The 27,997-nt window shown below is 42.7% G+C and overlaps 3 protein-coding genes across 4 annotated transcripts in view; 1 reads left to right on the forward strand and 2 right to left on the reverse strand.

The window, feature by feature from the left end:
• The window catches only part of LOC124279627 (probable E3 ubiquitin-protein ligase HERC1), a 135,324-nt gene extending 132,149 nt beyond the window's left edge, over positions 1–3,175 (reverse strand). Inside the window, 4 exon segments of the mRNA XM_046715470.1 lie at positions 6–221; positions 1,089–1,184; positions 1,479–2,424; positions 3,083–3,175. Coding sequence (XP_046571426.1) covers positions 6–221; positions 1,089–1,184; positions 1,479–2,402 — 1,236 coding nt within the window. The 5' untranslated portion in view covers positions 2,403–2,424; positions 3,083–3,175.
• LOC124279639 (E3 ubiquitin-protein ligase MARCHF8-like) lies at positions 193–27,995 on the reverse strand. 2 transcript variants are annotated; one of them, XR_006899433.1, is made up of 6 exons: positions 27,651–27,995; positions 26,829–27,136; positions 25,257–25,452; positions 9,462–9,671; positions 5,567–6,641; positions 193–203 (listed from the first exon to the last, which is right to left on the reverse strand). XR_006899433.1 is itself a non-coding variant. In XM_046715480.1 (5 exons), exons 1-5 carry the CDS (start codon positions 27,936–27,938, stop codon positions 6,198–6,200), a joined length of 1,446 nt encoding a protein of 481 aa, XP_046571436.1. In that variant the 5' UTR covers positions 27,939–27,995; the 3' UTR covers positions 5,455–6,197. The 2 variants fall into 2 exon arrangements, 1 of the variants encoding a protein (XP_046571436.1); XM_046715480.1 differs by lacking the exon at positions 193–203 and having other exon boundaries at positions 5,455–6,641.
• On the forward strand, positions 3,411–5,132 carry LOC124279653 (glutaredoxin-like protein C5orf63 homolog). The gene is made up of 3 exons (XM_046715494.1): positions 3,411–3,455; positions 3,630–3,890; positions 4,727–5,132. Exons 1-3 carry the CDS (start codon positions 3,453–3,455, stop codon positions 4,898–4,900), a joined length of 438 nt encoding a protein of 145 aa, XP_046571450.1. The 5' UTR covers positions 3,411–3,452; the 3' UTR covers positions 4,901–5,132.
• Positions 27,996–27,997: the final 2 nt, after the last annotated feature.

Here is a 27,997-nt window from a genome sequence, read left to right on the forward strand (position 1 = left end):
TGTACCTGCTGACAGTTACTGAATGATGAGGCCTGTTTGGGTGTGAGTATCTTCTCCTGACTGCCCTCTGCCAGCTGGTGGCTACTGTTGCTGCCCCACACATACACATCACACGGCTGGGGAGAGATGGCGGATCCAGTCAAGGCATTGTTAGCAGGGCTGTTCCTATTTTCATCAGGTCCAGCACTGCTATTGGCATATTCCTCAGCGAGTTGTTGCAACTACAACAGCATTGAATAATGCCATGAACATTGCACCAATATGTACAGGTTATACTACATCAAATCAGAATGGGTAGTTTAACAAGCAGTTTTGGTAGGGAGCATTCACTGCATAAATGGATGATTTTGTGTAAGATTATTGTGTGTTTTAAATTTTACATCCACCCAGTAATTAGAACTGACCACATTTTTTCAATAATAGGTCATCAAAGTATAAAATTGTAGGCGTGCCTTCAGAATACAGCACTACAACTTCAGACAATATGTGCCATAAGCATGATTGACAAGAAACCAGTGTTGTGAGAATCCATGGGAAGCAAACTTGTGACTTTGGGACTGCTTGCTTGACAACTAACCAACTGAGGTACATCCACACACTACACTGATGTGAAAAGTTCTCAAGTCATGCCTAAGTTGCTGCCAAAATGAATGGAATAGGTCAGAGGCATTTATGAGGGTTAGGGATACACATAACAGGATACTTGTCCCATTCTGTAATCTACAAGAGACAATGTAGTGAAACATGGGCTGATACTGCACAAACTGAAAATGGCTGCCAACTTTTAAGCACCAGATGTTGAATTAACAGGTCTGTGGGGCTGTCATGTTCAGGACATATCTCCTAACAATAAACATGTTTAAAACAGTGAAGTTCAAGTAATAGGGAGATCCATGTCAATAAAGCATACAATGGCTCAAGGTCTCTTGTACATATGGACAGAATATCTTTTTTGTTAATGCTCACCAATGAAATTCAAGCGTTTTTCTACACAAACAAAATAGAAGCTTCATAAAAACTTACGACTTTAACATGCTTTTGTAAACACATTACAAAACATGTGGTTTATAAAGAGGAATTGAAAATACCTCCTCCAGTAATAGAAGACCAGCTTCATACATAGCAGTGAGGCCAGCTTCATCTCGATCAGGCTTTGTTTTCCTTTCAAAATTTGTGGGACCTCCCTGAAACATGTAAAATACATTCACAATAACAAGTCTTAACAAGCTAAATCATGCAAATGAAGTACTTCCAAAACAAACGCAGTTGCAAGTCCTGTAGCTAAAACATTATTATTACACTTATCATATCTACATAGCTAAAACATTATTATTACACTTATCATATCTACATATATAAAATAAACATGTTGGAGAGAAAATAAAGTGGTTAGAACATGTGCAATAATACTCACATACACACAAACATATTAGAAACCATAGTAATTAGTTTAAATGTAAAGATATATTATAACATACAGCTGAATTCTTCATCTGTTGAAGGGTTGTCTCAAAGAATGTCCATGAAATCAAGCCATGTTTGCCCTGGTTCCCTCGTTTCTGCTCAATCTGAGCTGCAGATGACACTTGAAGAGTCAGTTCAATCCATTCCAAGAGATACCGAAGTGAGCCCCTTTGAGCGGCTAACAATAGCATTAATTCCGATGCAAGTCTCTGACCACAGTTATCTGCCCCTGAGGAGGGACTGGCAGCAGAACACAGAAACCTTGTCACTTGATTCAAGGAGTCAACACCTAAAGGAGTCAGTTTTGTCTCATTTGCTAGAGACAAAGGCGGGAGTGATGTTACAATGTCTACAGCTGTTTGAAGGACATCATTACAAAATGAAAGCTGACCAGATTGTCCTGCAAGATTCCAGTTCTGTCTCAACAATGAAAACAACAAACTAAGACCAGTTTTCACTCCCATTTCAATAAGAGCTTCATTACCCGTCACAAACCTAAGTGATGGATTTCTAGATTCATTGCAATTCTGGTCTCCAGAATCAGATTGTTTACAAGGCTTGAGCCCTTGTCTATCATGATATTTACTGGATACTGCATGATATACTCTCTGTAGGATGACCAGTCTCTGCTGGAGTTTCTGTGCAAATGGTGTGTTACTACAAACAACTTCAGCTAAAAAAAGCTGACTTGATCGAAGTGTATTCAACAGATGTTCTTGTTCATCCAGAGAAAATGCATCTCTCTCGAAATCAGGAAGTGTGGGTCCTCTAAGGTGTATGGCTTGTTGTGAAACTGGTTGAACTTCTTTGTTTGATTCTAACCTTGTGTAAAGTTCTCGTAAACCTTCTTCTGTTGTAATAGATTCACAATCCTCTGACACCCAACTGGAGTTAAAGTGTTCAATCCACTTTACTTTGATTTGTTGTGTTGCAGACATCTTCAAGCATGTGATAGATCACCTGAGAATGATATTATCAAAGAAAGTGAATGTGCTTCAAAAGACAGGAATACATAGCACTAAACTAAAACATATGAACAGTCTACCATTATATGATAGAGTACAAAAATAACCCTCAAAATAATACATAAAGTGAACAGAATTTATCATGTTATCTTCGGATATCCACATTGAGAAAACAGAACTTAGCTCAGTGGATACAGCGTATATCCATATTGAGAAAATAGAACTTAGCTCAGTGGATAACTGATCAATGGGGAAATTATATGGGACAAACCATTTTCATGGCATCAGAAATGAAAATATGAGAAATCAATTTTGTTGGTTAGCCGAACACTTATTTACAGATTTTATGTTCGTTTTATTTCCATCCAGAGGAAAAGAATGCAATCATTTTCTTTCTTAACTATACTAACATTTCTTCTACGAAATGAGTGTGGCCTTAACATGCTTACACACAAGTCACATTAATGTTAAACATTGTTCCGAATATATGTTCTGAAAACTCCCCCGTCTTGCTAACCAAATACTTTACGTGCTATCTAAGTTGTGAAGGATGTTCTTTAGGTTCTGCATAATAGATTACATGTCAAAACAACATATATGGCACCTGAGTATGTAATGAACAAAAGACTACCCATTTGTCTCACTGTACGTACGTAGTATCCGTCCTTGACACTATTACAGGATATATCCTAATAGCATTATTCTATATCTCAGTCAGCTGTCATGCCGAAGCGTCTGCACTGCAGTAAATATAACGTACGCATGCGCATAGCTGTTTATCCGGCGGAAGTCAATTCCGACACGTGTGTTTGTTTTCATTCCGGTTTTATGATCGCTGCGCCTGACCGGTACCTTACGAATGCATATTTTATTGCTGTGACTGAAAGTTGTCAGTTAAATAAATCACTCGTGATATGACAGATGGCAATATACCAGACGCGCTTTGTCTCACTTGTAATCTTGCAGTTGTATATTTCACAGTTTCTGATATTTGGAAATGTATTTTTAGATGGGTACCCTTTCATGGTGATGTCACGACACACTACACAGGAAAATCAGTGTTCTATTTACCAACAATACACTAGTTGAGTTGAGTTGTCCAAAGACGTAAATTGTCTGTACGTCTTTGCTAGGACCATATAATAAGTCTTGTGTGAAAACCTTTGACTGTAAAATAACACAAATGTTTACAAATTACAGGTAACCTCAGACCTGAATGAAAGAGGTTTTAGGATGAGACATCTGTTGTACCCGTCTCCGTTGGCACTTGCAAGATGTATGCTTGGAACATCTCTCACGCCAAGAAATGGCCTGCAACCACTCTCACTCTGGCACAACCAACTTGTTTGGAGGTTTGCTTCTGATTCCAGCCAACAGCTGCCAATCCTCACATTGTACACCAAACACCCCTGCTCTTTATGTGATGATGCCAAGGGAGAACTGGAACCATTATCACATCAGGTTTGGACATGACACATGTAAAGCTCCTGATCTCTCTAATATAATCAATGTGGAACTTGTCCTAGGCACTGCAACCCCCTGAGCAGAGTTATGTCATCCCTTGGGCAAGCCGGAAAATATTTATCAGGGGTTTACACCTGGATTCGCCCCCATTGGGTTTATAGATTTGTCAGCAGGACAACAATGCTCACAGTTTGTATCAAAATGGTAAATGTCAAGACCTGCATCACTTAAAACTCTCCTCCCAACTTCAAGCTGGCATGCTGTGATATAACAAGAATACTGTTTAAAAGGAACATTATACCTAACCAGTGGATGAAATAAGGCCCATCCAACGCCCGAGATGGGTTATATTTCAGACGGACGGTCTACATTTACAGCTAGCCAGCCCGATGGTCTGGTAAAAATTTAGATGTTATATGCATCCGAGTCATATTTGGTGTCTGGTCTGGTTGAATCCATTTTGGACTGGTAACATTTTGAAGTTACCAGCCCTGATGTCTGGCTGGGGTTATGGCTTATTTCATACACTGACCAAACTCACGCACTCTCTTTAATCAATATTCTACTTTAACATAATGAAAATGTACTTTTTTACAGATGTACAAGGATGTATTTGATGATCTAGTTTTGATTCCATATGTAATGTTAACAGACTGAAATATTCAGGGGTTCTTAATGTGTTAATAGCATGTCATGTTTTCTTTTCCCTTAGACTGATGCTATGATGGACATAATTGTTTAAATATACCGGTTAAAAATCCAGTTGCTAACATGCCTGGTTTTGCCTGGCAATTCACTTCAATCTTTAAAGAACAACCTCATTTTCTTTGCAGTTTACACTGAAGGAAGTTGACATCACCGAGCCGGCTAACAAGGAGTGGTTCAAAAAGTATCGCTATGATATCCCAGTGTTTCATTTTGAAGGAGAGTTTCTCATGAAACACAAGGCTGATATAAATGCTTTGCAAGATGCACTGGATAAATTCAACAATAGAACTATTTCATGAGACCAGTGTCTTGCAGGGTAAGATATTTATGTGTATGTCTTCTGTGACTGGGATGTGCATGAGCTTGTATGTGGGTTACACTTTACAGTTTCAGATTCATCTATCTATTTCCCTACAATCAAGGATTTTGATATTTGACATCCCTGTAGGTAAGAAACCAATCTGACATATTACCTACATCTGTGTTGCAAATTTATGCTCTGGAGTGCTAAATAAATGTTCTTTGATCTCATCTAGTTTACATTATCATCATTGCCTTGACATTCCAAGGGTTCAACTGAAATGTCACACTGAGAAAAGTAGTAAGCTGGATGATGACGTCATTCATGACTTTTGTGTTGTGTATTAACGTGCCATTGCAATCATAAGAATAAAGACAATATGCATCATGTTGATGCTGAAATGGTGCATGTTTATGGGTGTGAAGATAAATGGCATCTGATACACATTCACATACTGTGAGTTTCTGTACAATTTGCCTACAATATGTTGTTATTTGTGAACCAACAAGAATAGCATAGGATTCCACAGATAATTCAAATAGGACTCAAAAGAAAGTTTGACCAATTTATTGTTATCAAACTAGATTTGAACAACAATTGTAAACATATGCTGAAATAAATACAAACGTGCAGAGTTTTCAAGAATATGTCAAATAATATACACTTGTGTAGAAACAAGTATCACAGATTCAGAATGTTTATCAGCATTGCAAAACTGTATCACAGATTAATTTCAGGTTGAGACAATGTCCGTTTTAACTTTTCATATACAATTAGACTATACAATAATGATGATGTGGAACTGTTGAGAATGGATTATGTTATGAAATATCATCTTGTAAATAGATGTAAATAAGCAAACGTGAAGACATAATGTTTCCTATAACAGCCAGTCATCCAACTCAACAGTCATTGTTGTAACACTGTATATATACATGCAATACAAATATGAATATTTTATGACAAGTGAGAAAATAATGTATAAGTGGAATGCAAAACAATTGCTACTATATTTTCTGCAACAAATATGGAAAAAGCAAACGTTCAAATAATTGCAATCACAATGTATAACTATTCATATGTTGATGAGTAAACAGGTCTTAATATTTCAACTCTCTCAGTTTTGTCAAACTTGGCTGAAGCATGGCAATAATACAATTCTTTTGACATTTTAGTGTTATTTTCAACATGCAACTGTCCTGTAATACATATCAATTCAAAAACATTTTTGTCATAATTTTTTATCTGCTTTTTGTTTCTTGCTGAATATAAATTTATAATCAAATCAAAGTTTGCTAAACATATGTCTCCTTGCCAAGAACAGCCATCATTTGTGAACTAGTAGCTCGTGTTATCATGATGGGGTTAGAACTGCATTCCATAGAATCAGTTCCCCCCCACAAAATGGTGTGAGAAACTGATGCACCAGTTGTGTCTAGTCCAGAGGGATGACTGTAAGCTTGGAGATTAACAGAATACTTCAGAATAGGTTTCAGCATCGCAGTGTTGTAGGACTTGGGAGTGTCCTGGGGTAGTTCTCGACACTGTGAGCTGCGAGGAGTGTTGGCACTGTGGGATATCGGTGTCTGTGCGGGAGACCTGGCATTGTTGTTAACATCACAGACAGTCTCGGTATGCAACACTGTCTTTCCTTTGGTAGGTGACAAATAGATGATTTTGATGATCTGGTTCTTCTTTCGCCAGTCTGTCACAACTTGGATGTGGTGTTTAACAGCAACCTGAAATAGGCAAGTTGTGCAAAAACAGCTGAGTTCCTGAGTTTGATGCAGACAAATATATGTCTGTGGACATAACACTGCTGACCAAAAGAGTTTTAAGTAGTATTACATAATTCTAAATTCTACAAGGAGACATTTAATACTGGTTTACTTCAGAGGTCTATTTGTTTGCATCAGGTGAACTTTTTTCTTTTTCCCTAGCTAGTGTGTGCATCACATCCATTAGGATGCAGGAAGGTGTTCTCCAGCAGAGGTACAGATAAGCTGCGTATCTGCGTAAATTATGCAAATATTTATGTGAAAACTCAATTCCTATTAAGTCTATTGCGTACAAGTACGCTTCAACTTTTGTAAATACTCAATAGATTTGATGTTACATGCGTACAAACAAAAATAGATCAAATAAGGGACCGTTGATAATTTATGGTGGTGTGTGTGTGTGTGTGTGTGTGTGTGTGTGTGTGTGTGTGTGTGTGTGTGTGTGGTGATGATGAATTTAAGGGGGTCACCCAGTTTGTTCTGGGGAGCTAGGGGGTCAGCAATTTTGTACACACGTACTAGGGGGTCAGCAATTTTGTACATAAAAATATGTTTAAAATTATGCTTAGAAATTATGGGAAGGGGAAGGGGGTAATTGATTTTGTACATGACATGCAGGGGGGTCACTTATTTTGTACATCAATTTTAGGGGGGGTCATTCACATTGTACATGCTTCTCCATAAAAATCATCATCACCCCCCTAGCCATAAATTATGAACGGTCCCTAACTGAGGTATATTGAGAGTTTCTATTTCAGCACCTGGACATGGCAACTTGCAGTCTTTCTTATCGTTTCTCATATAGCAGATCAAATATAAATAACAAACACGTAAACCAACCTTTAAACTTTAATATATTTTTACAATTAATGGAAAATGGCAAAATACCCAATTACATTTGAGTGGGGTGGGTACAATATATTTGGTTACTCAAAGGAAAATTTTAGGATACCCAATTGAGATGAACACAAGCGAGTACATAACTCAATGACCCCAAAAGTTATCTGTAGCTCTGCTCCAGGTTGACACAACAGCTGTGTTTTGAAGAAAGTGATGTGCTTTGGACCTGGTGACCCTTGTCATAAAGGATACACTTGTCTGAAGGACTTGAGGCTGATAGCCCCTGGCTAAGCATGTGAACATTGTAAATACCCATGCAGCCAATGGAATCCAAACTGAATTCTCATTTAGTGGGAAATATATCCTGGACAAATATTCGAGCATGCCTGGCCTAGATGGATTCTCACACACCTACAGGAGAACATCAATGTTCGTGGCTAACTAAACACCATGATCCTTGGCGTAAATGGCACAAATGGTGTCTTGAGACAATACCCAAACTTTCGATTACTAATGACCCACAGGTCTTTTATTATTTGTTGCAAATTTTGCCTGCATCTTAAACGTATATCATCTACAGGGGTGTCCACTCGTCCAGGACAACCTGAATCCACTTGTTAAGGGCCAGGAGCAAGTAAGTCACTTTATGATCCATCATAGCCAGCCTTAGGGTTTGCCTGTCTTGAGATTGATCTTTACATTATGCCTTGGCCTCAACCACAAAAATGAGCAGCTGGCTCTTGGCTAAAGGTCCTCTCATTTCACTGCAAATGATGCTGATCTACCTTCACTGGAGGTAGTGTCAATCCAAGGGTAAGCGTCAATTCCGGGAAGGGTGCCAGTCCCAGGAAAGATACATGTGGATGAGCTTGGAGGTCTGACAGTGGGTGATCCAGGCCCAGTAGTAGCACTGATGTAAGACACTACTGGTGCACTGGGCCACTATTCACTGACCTGTGCAGGTTAGGAAACAGCTGGTATTGCCCCCATGTCCAGAGCTGTCAGGGAAAAAGATCATGTGATCATGTAGGTGATCAGCTACTGCCTCCAGGTTTAATTTCTCCCACTGAGTCTGTTCGGTTCTCGCCTTCTTTATACTTGTCAACAAGAGAACTACCGGAATGCAGCTCTCACTGGCAGGTTCTGCTGTCAGGAATTTATGTTGGGATGTTTGCTTGACTTACCCTCGAAGGGTCTGCTTCTGATATGGCATCAACATTCTGGGTACATATTTTGCAGTGAGTGTTTTAAGATGAACTGTACTGATGCGACTAATGTCAGCAATATGCTGAATTGTAAGAATAGGCAAGACTAAATGTCATCTTCTGCACACTTCTGTGTTACTTCCTGACACTCATTAAAAGGATAAAACCAGTACTAGGAAGTTTATAAGTTGTGAGGTGTCTATCTTGAAGTATGGCATGGTATCTTAATGGCCTAGCACTACAAAACTACCTGGCTTTAGTCCAGACTGTTATAAGCACCTAAACATATACACGGGCCTGAACAAGGCTACATAGCCTGATAAGATCTTCAACATGACATTCAACCCCACTTCATTTCACATCTATGAGATGATATTCTTCATGCACTTATTGAAACATCATATTACACAATGCTATGAAATGCGAGGCTATCGATTTTTCAGAACTATTCATTCACCTGGTGAAGGACAAAGAATTAGTTCTGAAACCTCGTCTAGAGAATAGATAGAAGTTGTTATCCATAAAACATGCTGTGTATTCATGTTCCTTCAACTTCTAAATGTCTTTCATTCAAATAGTCTAGTTAAGAAATCTTTAGTCATAATAATCTAAATATTATTATTGTGTCATTGACCAGATATGACCACCTTGGTTACCTTATGTGTCATTATCTACATTCTTGGTGCAGAAGTGACAATTCCACATGATCAACAGAGCTGATGACGAACATACTTACACAACACCAGATTGTATAAACTGTGAGAAGACAGGCAGTCAGTGAAGCTAGACCAGGAACTTCCCACTGCCCACTCCACTGGGAGTAATGTTTTACCCCCATCAAACACAGAAAAGCACTGCACACAGTCAGTGGTGTGAGCACTATGAAGCACACCAAGTCACATGCCAGATTTTTCCGATCTGATGCAGAGGCCGGGTGTCGCAGAAACTGAAAACAAAAGATCATGCTGATCTGAGAACATCTTATGAAGTCAGAATCAGTGAAGACTAACACAGATATATGACCTTTACCAGGGTCCAACAAGTTCGACTCTTATCAGACAAAACAGCAACTGTATTACAAGATTACAGTTATTATCATCATGGTTGTTGCATCCTGTTCATATGTCTAACCTACTGAAGATCAGCGCCAACTGAGACATGTTACCCTTAAAACATCCCTGCAAGTTAATAAAGTGAGCTTGTAGCAATATCTCTGCCATACAGTTATGATCTATTAGAAGGGAAATGAGCTTTCGATTTGGAGTGTATAATGTATCAAATCACTTGTATATGTAATTTACTAGTGACTGGTCCTGCATATATACTGATACAAGTTTTTCTTCCAACTCCTTGCCTGAACACATCCCATCTCTAGCTATTGTTGTAGGCAGCTCATGCAATAGGCGTGTCATGCTCTGGTCGACTACGGACTTCCATCTGTCTTTCTTCTCTTGTCACCTTAGGGTGTACATGTCCTGTCTTTGAGAGATGCTTTCTCTTTTATTGGGACTTACATGCAGCTCATTGCACCTCTACCTGCTCTCTTTATGATCACAAGTGGAAGAGCTTTGAGGCATACTGCAAGGTAAAAGGCATGTGTCCCAGATGACAGCTTTGGCATAGATGATCACAATACCATACAGAATCTCTAGTAGTATACACAATGGGGCTACGGGACCAGGTCCCTCCCTAATCCCGTAGCCCCATTGTGTATACTACTACTGAGGTGCATGCAAAATATGATGAAAATCTTTTGCATAGTTTCTGAAATATTTGACTTTTAAGTGAGCATGGGGTCGGTCGGGAAAAAGGCTCGGGTCGCCTCGGGAATGGTTGCTCCTCCGAGCGCTGTTGGCAGACGAGTCGCAGTGCGTGTGCATGTGTCTCTCGGCTTGGTGTACAGGTGGCTGGCTGGCTGGCTACATCCCGTAGCCCCATTGTGTATACTATTACTGAGGTGCATGCAAAATATGATGAAAATCGGTCGCATAGTTTCTGAAATATTTGACTTTTAAGTGAGCATGGGGTCGGTCGGGAAAAGGCTCGGGTCGCCTCGGGAATGGTTGCTCCTCTGAGCGCTGTTGGCAGACGAGTCGCAGTGCGTGTGCCTCTCTCGGCTTGGTGGCTGGGTGGCTGGCTACATTAAGCAGAAAAATAGGCATGCAAGACTGATAAAAAATCATGACAAGAAACTATCATCACACGGTGGGTGATGTGTAAGGGACTGTGTCGTGAGGTACGATCATCAACTCCTCTCTGACGAATGCTCTCGACGGTCCGTCTTTCAAGTAGTACAAGTTTGGTTCGCCGTCTTTGATGTTGTTTTTATGGACCATATCTGATCGGTGGCTCGTTTTCTCCCTCGTATTCTCCCGGCTGGTACAAGTACCTAACGCTGACCCGGTCCAGTAATGTTTTCTCTGTTTTATCGCGACGTGCTGCTGCCAACGACGATTCGACAGATTTCATTTTGATGGCTTCGACGGGTCTCTTGCCCACGAGTCTGGCGACTTCATTGTTGATGACATCCACCACTCGTGGCAAGCGTACGACCCATTCCGTGTTTCCGGGATCCATTAAATCCTGTGAGTATTGGTGCGATTGAATCTTTCAACGATGGCTTGGCTATGGTGAGCTCCCGCTATACCTCGTCTCACTTGGACTTTGTGCTTGGCCAGCAGCTGTGACACGGCTCCCATGAACTCGCATCCGGGATCGACTTGCAATACGGCAGGCCATGTCAAGTGACTGCGTTGTATATGCGTTCAAAGGCTTTGGCGACTTCGTTTGAATCTTTCATTGTCAACAGTTCGGCTTCCTTGTAGCGACTGGCGACGCCGACGACGGTCAGGGCGTACTTGTAGGTTTTGCGCCTCACCCTGTCGTGAGGCAGAAACAGGAGGTCGGCTATGTGGACGCGATTAGGCGTTGAAATGTTGAATTTTCTTCTCGGGATGTACCGAGGCGACGGCAGGTAGACTTGCCAGATGGCTTGTTTTTAAGCCAGGCTTTGGCTTTCTCTTCCGAGACTCGAGCTGCTTTGGCGAGTTTCGGGATGGCGTCCGCGCCTTTCCAGTACCCTCGAGGGCTGTAATAAATTTTCTCCATGATATATGTACGCATGTGTGCGTAAGAGTTCAATTATTCGATACGCGTTTGTGTCCGTACGCGTAAGTATACATTCCGTCGATGGCGATCGATCGTTTCGTGTCCATGGGAAACAGCGAGGTCTTGTTGATTCTCAGTCCATATATTCTGTGTCCGTCGCTTCTCAGCATGTTCATTTGATGTTTGAATGTTTTTTTCTTGAACAGGGCTTCCTTGAATCTGGTGTGCTTGATTTTTTTTTTTCACCACGTTTTTTTATGCCTTTTGCCTTTCGGTTTTTCATCGTCGTTGGCTTTCTTGATGGAATACATCTTTGGTCTCAAGCCGACATACTCGGCGATCGGCGTGCCCGCGCATTCGTCCTTCATCTTGCTGAGCACTTTTTTGTTGACTTGGCTGTGCATAGGGTGATCTTTAGGGTAGTTGCTGGTGTCGTACAGGTGCATGTGTTTCTTCATGTCCTCGTACACGTCCTCGGTGTGAATTTCCATCAGCAGGGAATCTGTGTCCGTGTACAGAACTTTGCACCTGTCGCCGTACTGCTTTTTCAGCTCGTTGTAGTAGAAATCGTACATCAAGTGTTTAGATAATTCGAGGATGCTCATCCCCACGTAAACTGGGATTTGATGTGGCTTTTGTTCATGTGCAGCGCTGCCAAGTCGTCGTCGAATATCTTGCTTCGGTTGAACGCCGGGCTGGCTATGAGTTTCCTGAGGTTTTCTTCCTTACTGTCTCTGACTAATTTCACGTTAACGCGTTTTCTCAAATTCTCCATCGTCTTGCCAAACACCGAGTTGTTTATGATCTTGTACAAGTTTTTTTCGAAGTCGCTCGTGGCTTGTTTTCGCAGATTCATGTTCAACCGAATGTAAGGTTCCATCCATGGACTTTGATCGAACTGGATCGCCCTGTGTATTTTCGTGAGTTTCATTCCCAGCGACAAGTACAGCTGCAGATTGCGATAGTGAACGAGTTTTTTGACGTTAGCCAGCTTGTTGTCTCCCAGCAAGTTTCGTTGATATTCAGACATCCCATCCGGCTTCACCGTAAATCATTCGGGAGCTAGCGGATAGCTGTTGTGTGATTCGTGTAGTTCTGCGGGATAGTCCAAGTCCACTTCGAGCATGTAGCCTTTGTTCGAATCCAGCGCGATGCTATTCACGTCAATCATCTTGGGCGAGGATACCCATTCGAATCCCCCGGTGGGGAGATACTGACTCATGGCCCAGCCATACAGGTTGTTGGCGTCGAGACAGACTATGTGTTTGGTCGGTTTGCCGGGGTCGTGACCGGGAAGGTACTTGTTGTTGGCTTTGGCGTATCGTTTGGAGGTCATGGAAATCCCGCCTCACAAGCCTTTTTCCACGAACAGGTGCATGTCATAATCCGTCAGGAGTTTCAGCTCCACGCCGATCTTTTTCAACAAGGTGTCCCAAGAGAGACCGGGGGATGAGAAATACCACGCAGGGTCCAGGTCGTACTGTTTCAAGCACGTTTTTCTGAATATCTCAAACATGTCAGCCAGCAGCAGCATGTCCGTTTTCAAGAACAGGTCATGGTAATCGCCCAAATTCTTGCAGCCCAGTTTGTCCCACACGTTAATCGCGTGCGCTTAATCCTCTTGAGAGATATTGGAATCGGTCGATGGGAGGTAATCGCATCTCGTCGAACTTAGACCAATCGTCCACGTACTCATGGGGGTAGATGCCCTTCCTCAGCAGCAGGGGTCAAGTCTCGGCGTCGGTGTATCAATTGGTGATGTCGAAGTCGTCAGTGTCATTGGCGTTCACCAGACTGTCTAGAGACGACAGCAGGAACTAAATATCAGCTTGCCTCATGCGCGAATAACCTCTGAGCCCACGCTCCTTCGCTCGGAGTTTGAGCTGTTTCACCGTGGGTTGAGGAGGTTTGTCTTTCATGCCGAGCAATGTCAGCAGCAGAGGTTTCCTCAAACGCGAATAACCGATCACTCCACGTTTTTTGGCGAACCTTTTCAGTTCTCAAACGTTAATCATCGTTGCTATATCAATGTGTGAAAAACTTTTTTTAAATGAAAAAATAATTATATTCAGATGCAAAATCAAATCTCTAATAGGTTGTTCGCTATAGTCAGGTGTGAAGTCAAATCTCTAATAGGATTTTCATCGCTATGTTCGGCTGTGAAGTCAAAATCTCTAGTAGTTTGTAGGTGTGCGAAGTATGTCTCACTGTTAAATGTTACCAACCCCATCCATACGTTGGATAGTTAAACTTTCAACTGACTTTAAAAAAAAAGAAGAAGCGATTTTCGTGATGCATGTTAGATTTTTATTCTGAGCAGTCGGTAGCGTTAGTTGAGATAGTCTCTTTTCGTCAAGTAGATGAGATGCCTCGTACCACGTCCGCTCCGTGGGCTTTGCAATGATGATAATGGCATTTCACACCCACGCCGCACACTTCGCATGTTTTAATTCACAAAACCATTTCGTATGGACATCATGTGCAGTGTTTCCGTTCTCCGGCATATGCCGGCTTTTTGCTGGTAAAAATGGGCCAGGGCCGATAAATTCAAATGCTGCCGGTCATCGTGTCCGGTAAACATAAAATCATAAAATGCATAATACAAGTCATGCCATGTATATCAATGTCAACGAGAAGTCGTTCAAGAATAACTTCTATCTAAATATAGTTTCGAGAACTTACGATTTCGTCTCGTAAACAAACCAAATCACGTGACGTAATGTACGAAATGTGATTGGTCAATGTTTTTGTCAGTCATTCTGCATAATTTGTGTGTTCTTTGTATCTCGTCCCCGTATAATAATATGTAGGCTTACAATTGTCGGCGAAATGTAACGATCGTATCAGATTGTTAAAAGCACATGGTGACTGTCAAGCGTGAAAATGGCCAGTAAAAGCAGACGATGCTTTCCACTTTCTTCGTGGTAAAAGAAAGGTTTGTGAATCGGAAGACGATCAAAATGAACTGAGAACAGATGTAGAAACCAGTAAGCGACTCAATATAGGGGAAAGCCTCTGTTCAAGTGGGAACTCTAAAGCTAAAATACGCAAATTTAATTCTGAGTGGCTGACAGAGTTCAAATGGCTGAAAGCCGTTCACGAGGATGACAGTGGAAGTGTTTGAATGTTCTGTAAAATATGCGAACATGCAGCAAAAGTGAATGGATTCACCAAAGGATGTATAAATTTGAAAAAGTCTGCATTAAGAGAACATCGTGACAGTGCTTCCCATCATCATGCTGTAACAACAAGTTTTCATCAAAATGCAATGACTACGCATCTGAACACTGCAACTGAGAAATCTGATGCAAAGTTAACAGCTATGATGAGAACTGTATTATACATGGCACAAGAAAATTTGGCGACTGTTAAATTTTCTGGATTGATCGAGTTACAGAAAAAAAATGTCTATTCAAGTTTGACACACATTCCGATAGCATTGGAGAAATGGAAGATGCTTTGCTTAAAAGTACGGTGAATGAAATGAAAGACAAAATTTCTAAAAGTGAGTTCGTGGGAATCATCATTGATGAGACTGTAAATGTGACAGTTGAAAAAATACTTATAATATTTGTGAAAATTTTGAACGCAAATGGGTTGCCAGAAACACTATTTATTGGAAACTACTCCGTTCACAGTGGTACAGCAGAATACGTGACAAATAAAGTGCACGAAGTACTTGCAGAATGGAATATTCCTCTTGAAAAGGTTATTGGACTGGGTTCAGACGGTGCAGCCGTTATGACGGGGAAGAGAAGCGGTGTTGGTCTTAGAATGAATGAAGGGGGTTCCCCTTACATGATCCACGTGCATTGTATTGCACATAGGGTGGCACTGGCGTCTGCAGACGCTGCAAAAGTATCTAAAACAGTAGCAGAATATCGACGGACACTGAATGACATTTATAAACTGTAACGAATATTCAGCAACTTCGGTATAACCGATTATCGCAATTATCGCAAGTATTGGAGGATTCAGACTTTTCAAGTTTAAAACAACCATGCAGTGTCAGATGGTTGTCTGTGGGAAACGCCGTCAAAAGTGCAAAAAACAATTGGCCAGCCCTCGTTATGGAAATTGAAGAGGAGGCCGCCAACAGAAATAACAGTGCAGCTGTTAATATTCAGAAGAAGATCCAAACGTATTCGTTCATTGCCACCACTTACATGCTCTTGGATGTCTTGTACTACATGGACAAGTTGATAAAGATATTTCAGAAAGAAAATCTCAACATTGGCATGGTTATGCCAATAGTAAATTCGACTTGCACTTCACTGATGGAGTTGATAACAACTCCAGGCGAAAGTGTGAAGTATTTCACAGAAAATCTCCAGAAAGGATATTTCAGGGGCGTGAAACTCAAGTACGCAGATGCTGGTTCTATTCATGCATTTCAAAACATGAGAAAAGGATTTATTGAAGAACTATGCAGTAATCTACACGCTAGATTTCCAGAGGAGAGTTTACATGTTTTGACATGCCTTGATAAGGTTCTGAACCCCATTCGTTTTCCTGAATCACAAGGCGACATTGTCGCATCATACCGGGATTCCCTTGACGTGTTGATAACTCAGTTCAGCCCTGTGATTGGACAAGAGGAAAATGATGTCACAGGCGTTGTCAATGGCGACCGTGCTAGGAAAGACTTCAGCCATTACAAAACTGTCCGTGGTCTCGGCACCACTTCACTGGAAACAAATTGTCGTGCCATTATTATGGAATATGGTGACATTTACCCAGACTTTGCTGTGTTGGCAAAGATTGCCATGACAATCCCAGTGAGCAGCGTGGCTGCTGAAAGGGGGTTCAGCCTCCAAAATCTGGTTCACAATCCCCGAAGCAATCGACTGTCACAGGATCGGTTGAATACTCTCATGACATTAAATATGCACGCAGGAGGAAAGAACATCGAAAAAGCAAGAGTCATTTTCCGAAATAAAAACAGAAAACTCTAAAAGGTATGGTTTTATTGTCTTTATTGAATTAAAGTATCATTGCATAACTCTTATATAAATTGTGACCGCCAGATTGCGTACAGGACCGGAAAATGAAATGATCGCCGGACACTGTGGCCGGTAAAAAAAATACCCAGCGGAAACACTGATGTGTAAAAGAAAATATATATACACACACACAGGATGGGACTGTACCCAGTCGTGGATGAAGTAGCAAAAACACTGGAAACCGTAGACGGTTTCGTTTGCGACAGATATGTGAGATCAAACAACAACTAGAATGTGAACGCGATATGCAGTCGGGATTACAGAACAAATATGACAGGGCCGTCAATTCCGTGGAAGGGTGTTGACAGCGCTCTTGTTCCAGTCAGCATGGGATTAGGCGTAGCAGGTATATGGTTATTATCCACCATCATGGCCGCAGCCGTGGTGCTAGGCATAGAAATAACAGCCTGAGTGGTAGGGTTGATGGGATTGACCCTTAAGTTCATATCTCGCAGACTGCAACGTAAAGCATTGAAACACGACGAAATTAGAATTCTAGCCGAAGCGAAGTTAAACACGATAGACGATCATATTTCCAACGCGCTCACCAACTCTAAAATCTCCGAGGAAGAGTTTCGTTTGGTGCTATCAGAAATCGCAAAATATCACAGAATGAAACATGAGATCCGGGCCAAGTCTCGTAAAAACAACGTCATCAGCAAAGGCGAGGGGGAAAACATCATCGAACAAGGGAAGCAACCGGCCCAACAAACCTTCATTACGAAAACCAAAGAAATTATTATCGGAGAAGATTCACAATAACCTGTTTCACGGACATCAACATAACGTAGTCAGCCATCTCAGCGAGCTGTAGGTAAATAGTTGAGCCGAGACATACACACTGCGACTCGCCCACAGCGCTCGCTCAATGCTACCGAGACGGCAGCCAGTCGACCCGGGGGAACTGCTGAGAGATGCGATATGATTTAGTGGAAATCAACATAACGTTGCCAGCCAGTCGGTTGCACAAGCCGAGCCGAGGCACACACTACGACTCGCCCACAGCGCTCGCTCGGTGATACCGAGATGATGACCCGGGGAGGAAACTGCCGAGAGATGTGTTTCATTCACTTTCAGACATCTGTAGCCTCGCTAGTCAGACCTGCGTTTCATTCAGCTAAAAACACCTCTCGCGTCGATAACAAGTACGACAATACGTTGGATTGTTAGCCTTTCGCCAGACCCACCCCATGCTCACTAAAAAGTGATTATTTCCTAAACTATTTGACCTATTTTCGTGAAATTTTGCATGCATCTCGGCAGATGGCTACGCTATAGCAAAACGGCATTGGGAACACTCTCAATGACTTCATTAGATTAATTAAGACTTAATTACGACAAAATGTTGGACATTTTGCCTTTTCCCGACTGACACCATACTCACTTAAAAGCCATATATTTCAGAAACTATTCGACCGATTTTCATCAAATTTTGCATGCACCTCAGTAGTAGTATACACAATGGGGCTACGGGATTAGGGACTTGGAATCTGGTCCCGTAGCCCCATTGTGTATACTACTGCTCTGTATTTTGAAGAATTGGAAGGGTTCCATTCTGTTTTCCTACCTTGCTGCCATGGTTGTGGCTACAGCGATGGGTACAAAGGTATTTTCACTTCCAGAAGTGGAAATTGTAACCACAAATTGTATATTTATATACTTATCCTATGTCACGGTATGTACCGCTCTTCTTCTTCTACGACCCATGTGTGGAAACGTGCTGTAGGCTAAGTTGAATCAAATCCTTACGGCCTCTGACCCACCTGACCTGTGCCCCTACTCCCTCTGACCCACCTGACCTGTGCCCCTACTCCCTCTGACCCACCTGACCTGTGCCCCCACTCCGATAGCATGATCTGTGAATCATCTCTGTAAGCATGCAGATCGCTCAGATGATCATGTGACGTCCCATTACTGTCATTCTCGTATTGGAGCTTCAATTAATCTGTGATGTGGGGAAGGTCGGGTGGGAATCCATCGCGTGAGATAGGATAAGTATATAAATATACAATATTTTATAGTTAAAATTTCCAAATTTGTAAACTTATCCTATCTCATTGTATGCTTATCCCACGGTTGGATGGTGGGCCGCAGATTGTGTCAACACAACAACCATGAGGTCACATAACACAAAGAGGCCAGGAGAAAGCACCAACTCCGAACTTGTGATGGGTTGCTCCTATGTGTATAAACCCCTTGGCTTACACAGCACAAAAACTCTAGGGAGTGGGTGGTTCCGAATTAATGTGGTTTTCAGCCGCAACTTTTGACAAGAAAAAGGACTCAGATTGGCAAGTAGGCCCCACCTCTCCGCGATTTATCAGGTGACCCCAGTGAACTAAAGTCGAAGACCTTAATCTGGACAGCCCCTGTTTCGAAACAATCCCCCACAGACACACGCTGGAATGGCGGCGAAAGGGAGAACAACCCGGTTGCTCAACTCTTAACGTTCAGTACCAATCCCCCTAACTTACCAAAGGTGAGAAAGGACTTAGGAGCAGAACGCTTCGAAAACCATGTAGGTAATCAGAAATCAACACTTCGCTGACGTAATTGCTCAGAGACAGGACTGACACGCCCTAGTTCTAGCTAGGGGAGGTGATCTAAGCCCAAACGAAAATAGAATACCAAGAAAAAGATACGATCAATAACTTTTATTGATATACATAATGCAAGACCGACGCGAGGGAAGCATTGCATATCATCTGCGATTGTGTGCTGACGACAGCTGCTGTGCAAGGACCAAGGGATCAAATTGGTGGAGACCTTCCACATCCGTGACGGAGATATCCCGGAGGTAGTGTGAAGCTAAGACGGTGTCCGACTTCCAGAAGCAGCCCTCCATGATCGTGTGAAGTGAGCAGTTTCTGTGGAGCGCCTCAGCCTCGTGGGGGTTGGCTGCAGATGGTGGAGGAAGGTCAAAGTAGGTATAGGCACGCAGGATGGTGGATTGCATCCAAAAAGCCAGAGTGGTACGAGAGATTTCTGTAGTAGAGGCAGTAGACAGAGGTATAAACAGTCTCTTGCGCAACCTTCGACAGTCCTTGGACGCAGCGAGGTAGATCCGTAATGCCTGAACAGGGTAAAGGGAGAGGTCCTTTGGGCCCAAGATGGTGGACAGCAGAGGAATGGCGAAAGTTCGTTCCGGCTGTCCGGGTAATTGATTTTTCGCGACAAAATCCCACCGCAAACCAAGAAAAACTGTAGCATGTCTGGACCTCTCAAAACGCACCCGTGACACATCAAGGGCGTGAAGATCAGAAATGCGGGCAGCAGTTGCCAGAGCCAGGAGGAAGAAGGTCTTAAACGTGACATGCTCAAAATGCTTCTTTGGCTAAGGCTCGTAGTCCCATACGTGAGATGGTTAAGAAGCACGGAAAGGTCCCAGGCTGGTGGCCGGAACTTCCGGGACTTGATCAGCAACTTTGTAAGATCTGAGGAGAGACTGGAGCTCAGGGACTGTAGACACCTTCACACCCATAGCCCGCGCAATAACTGTGTAGACAAAGTCGAACCTTTCAATTTCTTCGAAGATGCTGGAGGTACTCCGCAACCACCTGCGGCGATGTTGTAGTGGGAGATTGCCTTCGCTGTGCAGTATGCTTCAAAATTCTTCCATTTGTCATCATAGAGTGACCTGGTAGAAGTACGGTGCGCCATGGTGACTGCCATAGCGACTCAATTGGAATATCCCTTTTAAGTTAGCGATCTATGTAAATGCGCCAGGCATGAAGATGGAGCGTGAGCGGAGACCAATACAGCTGATCGGAGTGAGGATGAACCAGAAGACCGGGCACGATCAGGAAGCGGTACTGGATTTGGATCGGCCAGTTCTTGTAGGTCTACAAGCCAACTTCTGGTCGGCCAATAAGGCGTGACCAAAAGCAGTGTCATCCGCTGTGATTGACGCGAGTTGCAAACAGATCCACTGTCGGGTTCGACATCGGAAGGGACAAAGTCTGGAACACCTGCGGGTGCAGCTTCCATTCCGTCGGGGATGGTGAATCGGGCGGGACAGTGAATCTGCAATGACGTTTTTTCACCCCTGGGATATGACTGGCCTGGACTGAGATGATGAGAGTGTCCACCAAGTGAAAAAAATGTTGTTGTCCACTGAAGCAGCTGAGGAGACCCCATGGATCCCATTCGATTGATGTGCCACACGACTGCAGCGTTGTCCGATCGAATTAACAGCTTGGTTGATTGTAGAAGGTGTTGCCAATGAGTGATTGCTAAATCACTGCCCTCATCTCCAGAATGTTGATGTGGCACGTGTGGTCTGCGAGAGACCACAGCCCTGCCACTTGCTGATCGAGAAGGTGAGCTCCCCACCCATGTAGAGAGGCGTCTACGTACAGGTGGTGAGTCCGCCGCAAACATTCAATTTGTCCATTTACCACGGGAGATGGGGATGGAGTGCCGGAGGAAGAGCGATCAACACACGAAGATTGCCTGCCCTAAAGTGTGGAGCCAGAAAGAGTTTGAGAGGCCGAAGCTGAAGTTGAACCCTGAGAGTCAAAGCCTGGGCCGATGTCAATAAACTCAGAAGCTCTTGCCATTGACGAAGAGTCCTGGGTTGTGATAGCACAAGGGGAACTAACTGGTTGATCTTGTCGAAACATTCCTTCGGAACAAAGAGTTTGTTGAGCTCGGTGTCAAACACCGCCCCGATAAACTGCAGGCGTAATGTGGGGACTAGTTCTCATTTCCGCATGTTCATGAGCCACCCTAATTGGCGAGGTAGCTGAATCGTGAAATTCATGTGACGCCGCAATGGAGCATGATCTGTGCCTGAATGCAGTCGTCTATATACGCCTCGAATATGATCCCTGTTCAATGTAGAAAACTGGTGATGGGCATCGTCACTCGTGTAAATAGCCACGGGGCCGTGGAAGTGCCACTCGGGAGGACACGCCACTGGTAGTTCGTGCCCTCGAAGACGAAGCAAAGAAACTTTCAGGAAGATTGGCACATGAAGGTAGGCGTCCTGTAAGTCTAGGCTGATCATATAATCGCCCGGCTTGATGATAGTTTTGGGAAGTGCTACTAAAACCATCCGGAAATGAGGAGGTTGTTGCAAAAACATCTCGTTGAAAATCTTCAAGTTAAAGAGTCCTTCTTTGGGACCAGGAGTATGGGAGAACAGAACCCGCAATAGGACTCTACCGCAAATTTCTGAACCAGAGTTTCTATGGTGGACTGTAGGACTGGTGTCTGATGGGCGGGATATGTCCTCCATAAATATGACAAGAAGTGAGCCAGCTGGTCAACGGGGGTAACATGATCAGCATCGCAAACCCATGTTCATGCGCAGAAGCAAGATTAAATCGAGGCGTAGCAAATCCTCCGACTGTCCTCCATAAATATGACAAGAAGTGAGCCAGCTGATCCACGGGGGTAACATGATCAGCATCGCAAACCCATGTTCATGCGCAGAAGCAAGATTAAATCGAGGCGTAGCAAATCCATCTTTGACTTTCCAAAGGTTGTCAAAAGCCTCATCCAGAGAAGCCGTCAGCTGAGTAATGCAGGGACGAGGAGGAAAAGTAATAGAGCCAAATTTCCCCGGTCTCATATCAAAGCAGGTGAGAAGGTCTGATGGCGATCTGCTCCGAGATAAGTGTACATTGTCTGCAATCCAGGTTAACAGTTGGGGCGTCTCAACCGCATCGATGCTTGTATCAGACGTTGAGATACAATCCGACACAGGAGCAGCCGTGGCCGAGGGAAGTGCTTCATCCAAAGAGGGAGCCGACACAGTCCTGGGACCAGACGGCCGTGCTACAGGAACCAGTACTGAGGGGTTCTGACCCAGCGCCGAAGCCACCGCTCTAACGATGGAATCAAAGTCGAAGGGCCGGGGTGCAGTAACATCTGCAGACGGATTCCAAGACACTGGACGAATCGGTCTAGAAGAAGATGAAGACGTAGTCACAGGCAATGCCGAAGACACAGGAGGCACATATGATCTAGTGTCGGGCATAGGATGATGAAGTGATGGATAAAAAGGGAGCGCTGAACATCCCAAAGGCATAGTCTGAAGAGGCGCACCGGGCATAAGAGCTGAACTGGTTGAAAGCGGCGCTCTAGGAGGGTGCGCCGAACCCAAAGGAGCCAATGTATGAGATAGTTGAGTAGAATGAAGCGACGCACTGGGGTAGCAACCATAAGTCATCGATGTTGTAGCATGAGACCCTGCCGTGGGTGGAAGCATTGGACCATATAAAAGCGGCGCATGGGAGAAAAGCAGTGGAGTGACATAAGAACGTGGTTGATACGGTCAATGCTACGGTAGACAGCTAGGGAAGGTAAGAGAGCGAGCGCATTGAGACAAAGCGCCGAACTGGATGAAAGCGGTGCATTGGGGTAAAGAGCTGAACCGGCTGAAAGCGCTGCATTGGAGTGAACGCTCTGACTAAGCACACACACTACTGTGTGGAAAGCGAAGTAACCATCCCAAGCGGCACACTGGAAACAACTGGAGGGCCTGTTGTGAAAACAGGCGCCTGGGACTTGGTAGCTAAAGCAGACGGTCGAGGCGGTGCGATGGAGAAGTAGTTAAAACGACCACTCTTGGAGAACAAGCCTGTGAAGTGACGGGATTTAACGTTTGAGGGCGAAAGTGTTGACGCAAATTTTCACTCAGATATGAATCAGAAGCCGCCTCTAAAAATCCTCATCTGGTGGCGGTGATTTAGATCGGCTAACAGCCACTTTAGTATGGCGGTCCGTCTTAGCATGTTTGGATGATGAAGGGCCCTCAGAAGTCTACGTTGATCTCTATCTGCCATTCTTCTCGATCCAACTCATCGATAAGCCGAGAAATCATTGTCTTCCAGGTCACACCATCCCATGCAATCCACACAGAAAGTATGAGGATCGGCGGCTAAAAAGTGGCTCTTGCATTTCTCACAATGTTTCCGTTTACGTGAAGAACTTAGATTAGATTTGCCCATGATAAAGCAATCAAATTCTTTTGTCTAACTGAGATAAACAGCACACGTCCACTCCACTCGGTGTAGCGACAAGAAAGAGAATAACAGCAGGGCTACAGATAAGGGGCGTACAGGCGTAATGTACGCCTCAAAATCAATTAAGTACGACGTAATATAAGATTTCAAGCGTATTGTGTACGCACATAAATACCTTTGTACGTCTAACATTTAATTTCCGTGCGTATCGTGCAAATGGAAATCTATTTCGGATAAATACTTGTCAAGTTTCTTTTGCGAAACACGATTTTACACATGAGGAAACCTCGACAGTAGGAATCCCTTGTGTTGCCATGCAACGATATGCGTCACTATTTTTCGATTGGCTAAAAACTACACTGTTCCTATTTATATCCAGTCGGACCTGACATTTCGCGCATCACACGGTCGCTCCTTTATTTCTCACGCGTCTTCAAATACAAATACATGGTTGGAAATAGTGATCGATGAATCGTCCAGACAAACCACATCACCAACTCGCTCACACAAAAACATGTCAGTACTCCTTCAAAATTCTCAGTACACCTCAACTTGCAATATGACGTGTAAATACACTCGCACCCCCAAAAGTTATCTGGAGCCCTGAACAGTAATGGGAGAGAGATCTTAGAGATCTGCACGCTTATAGAGATGATTGACAGGTCATGCTATTGGAGTAGGGGCAGAGGTCAGGTGGGTCAGAAGGAGTAGGGGCAGAGGTCAGGTGGGTCAGAGGGAGTAGGGGCAGAGGTCAGGTGGGTCAGAGGCCGTAAGGATTTGACTCAACTTAGCCTATAGCACGTCTACACACATGGGTCGTAGGAGAAGAAAAGAGGTGCATACCGTGAGATAGGACAAGTTTAATAATCTTAGTCCTTCCTGTGATCTTGTAGCCTGGCTGACCAGCAAGGGACTTGACCTCAGCTGACTACAACCTGAGGACATCACACTCAAGACAGTCTTTGTATTGTTTGCTTCATCTACACTCACGTTAGTCGAGTATAAATTCCAAATACTCTTGCTTAAGAGCAAGATTCAAAGCGTTCTTTTTCCGTGCTCCTTGACTACTGGTCGCTAAGTATTGGAAGGATAACTGAGGATCACAGGATTTGTATTTGACGACTTTTATGTCGAAAAATCCTGTAACTTGGTGCCACCCATTCCCTGGGAGTTTGTGTTTAGTATCACGAAGGGGTTTTATTAAGCAATCCGTCCATCACAAGTTGAGTCTGCAATCTGAACTTAGTTCAGTTCTTGAGCCCAGCTTCCATGTGAACTAGGCCACTCATGCTTGTGGTATTCCTACAGACTAGGGTAATCTGTGTTCAATCTGTGTTCCCGTTGTGTCCATGCCAGTGTCATAACAACAAGGGAAAGGAAGTAACACGAAATAGGATAAGTATTATAAATATACAATGAATAATTAAATTTTTCAAACTTCATACTTACTTCTATAATTGGTCTTGGTTTCCTTTCTACTTTGAACTCATATTTACATATCTCACATTTGGTTGTGTTCGAGGTACCCAGCCACCTTTCAAGGCAGGTCAAATGGAGGGCGCCAACACTTCCAGTACAATAGCAAGGAGAGACAAGTTCTTCACTGCTGTCTCCATCATGGCAAATACGACACACTACAGAATCACTGCAACAACAAATATTATGAAATGGGGGGAAAATGTTTCAAAGTGGTTCTGAATAGGACATTAATAATTCCCAAGGAGTGGTACAATAAGCAAGCCTCATCCCATTTGTTGGCTCTCACAGTACACAACTGTGATGTCATGAAGTAATACACAACAGTACTTATATACAGAAATGGGCCATGTGTTTGTGGCAAACATCTGAATTGTTGATATGATTTATTCAGTGCAACTACATGATTTGTCAATTTCCTCACAATTAGCTGTTCTTTCCCTAACATTATGTCATGCTTCATGTCATCACGTTTCCAATCTTGTATGTACACTACTTTCTACCATAGTTTCAGTAAATACTTGGTTCGAAGCTTTAACTAAATTTGCAGATAAACTCTTCATGGAGACAAACCTACTTTGTTTTGAAATACAAAATAGTATAACAGATTTATACAAGCTCTAAATATGATATTTAAAACTCAGGCTAAGGTGTTAGGTGGTTACAGAGTCTGAGTTTGATGAATGCAATACAACAATTACACAATGAATTATATTGCATTAAATTATTTATATTTTCCTGATTGAGCAAGAGAGTAGGCTGTGACCCTATTTCAGTTATACCTTAACATGTGGGGGGAGAGTCTGAAGTGACACAGGTCTAAGACATTTCTACTTCGAAGAAAACAATGCTGTGTACAGAACTGACAAAAACAACAATCAGGCCAAATAAACAAAATGTTGTGGTTCCAATTACACCTCTTAAAAATTTAGGGTAGGTTGGTAGGAATTCTTTTTTTCATTAATATTTTTTTGGAAGGAAAGTATGAATTAATAACACATTTATCAATGTATAATTGTTATTCAAACAAGCTTGCGGCCATCATGTCGACATTCTCAATCAGAATGACTGATGTCCATCAGTGCCGGGAAAAAACACTGGTATCTGAAAGTTTATTTTATGCATACCTCTTTAAAAAACTAGGGTCGGCACCAGAATTCAAGGGTTGGTCGGGTAATCGGAACCACAACATATTTTTTTTAGGCCTCATAACATGAACCCATGCTCCAGGGATCCTATAGTATACATAAATCGACAACACTACAGTGCCTTATACAACTGAACCTCCGTACACCTGTAGGACTGCATAGGGATGAATAATTATGATATAATGCACCTAATAATTTAATCATGTTTTAAAAAATCAACTTGCCACCAAATTCATACTGTGGAGTAAGTCTTTTAAAGATCTTTTGACATTGTTGACATAAAATATATAAACACTCACTGATTTTCCAGCAAAAAACATACCCATCAACTTCACTGTTTTGCTACCATGACTATTGGTAAACAAAAAAGAGAAAACTGGCAAGAGTATGTGTGTACCTTTCACTTGTATTACATTGGGATGTTGACATGGAAATAATCTGATCTGGAGCTGGGGTGCTGGTCTGGTTGGGAACCTGGGGTGATGGAGGAAGGGAGGCTATGCTTTTCGGTGTACTTGATTTTATTTTCAACAGTTTGTTTCTTGATGCCAACATGTCAGCCTCCTTCTTTCTTATTTCTTCCTCAAGTGACATGAGAGATGCAGAGATGGCCGCACAGAAGCTTGGGGTTCTAGTTGGTGATTTACTTCTTTGTCTGTAAGAAGATGCACTACCTATACTCTCTGTGCTTGTCGCTGGCAGTACCTACAACATTGATAGAAGAGGGTGCATGTAGAAGGTTGAATGTATTTTATATGGTAGATATTTAAACACGCCACATGAAGCAGTACACTGGGTAAGTAATATCTTCCAGTCTTATTAACAGTTTTAACGTCCCCTGTTTGCTTGGTTTGATAAGTTGTTTTGGCTGTTCTGAGCAACAGTTCCTGTTATTTGAGGTCTGACTTGGCAGCTTGTATGAGTTTGGACCAGACAAACCATTGGCTGGTATTGTGAGCACTTTTCATACCAATATGCCACTCAAGTACAGTCAATCAAATGAGCCCAACTTCAAATCTTCTACAATATTTGGCTCTTTCAAGCCTTACTGATGTGTTCCTCTAAAATAGTCACTATACAACCTGCTGTTTTAGAAACTCAACAAAATTAATAATAATTACATGTTAAGGTCCTGATGCAAATGTTACCACACTAAACGTTATTTATTCATTTCAAATTGGGGTTTATTCAGACACACATTTTCCATAGATATATCTACCTGCTGAAAAAGTCTTGTAGGCAGCATTTCATTCATGGCATCGTGGTCCTTTCCGTGGGGCACTATATCACTAAGACTTGACTCTATTGTTTCCTTTGGTAACTGAACATTGACTTGTTGTTCCACGCCAACTGTCGGCTGTGGAGTGACAGGTTTTTCTTGTATACATGTTTCAAACTGGCTTTCCAAACTTCTCCTAGCTGTTTTCTTCTTTGGAACTTCGAGAAGTTCGGTTGCAGCATAGTCTTCATTATTGTCGGGTTCGAAATAAATCGGTGACAAAGACATCTGCAAGGAGCTCGACTGATCGTTCTAGCCAGCGTTCTCGACGTCTCCGTTCGAGGTCA

This window comes from Haliotis rubra, unplaced genomic scaffold, assembly GCF_003918875.1.
Source record: "Haliotis rubra isolate DU_JTF1 unplaced genomic scaffold, ASM391887v1 Scf107, whole genome shotgun sequence".
Taxonomy (NCBI): domain Eukaryota; kingdom Metazoa; phylum Mollusca; class Gastropoda; order Lepetellida; family Haliotidae; genus Haliotis; species Haliotis rubra.

Coding starts and splice junctions, on each gene's coding strand:
- LOC124279639 (XM_046715480.1), bottom strand. CDS start 27,938: ATGTCTTTGTCACCGATTTATTTCGAACCCGACAATAATGAAGACTAT. Junction 9,672..25,256: donor AACCAAGACCAATTATAGAA/GTAAGTATGAAG, acceptor TTTTGTTTTCAG/TTTCTGCGACACCCGGCCTC. Junction 6,642..9,461: donor TTTATACAATCTGGTGTTGT/GTAAGTATGTTC, acceptor TGCCTATTTCAG/GTTGCTGTTAAACACCACAT.
- LOC124279653 (XM_046715494.1), top strand. Junction 3,891..4,726: donor TGGAACCATTATCACATCAG/GTTTGGACATGA, acceptor TTTTCTTTGCAG/TTTACACTGAAGGAAGTTGA.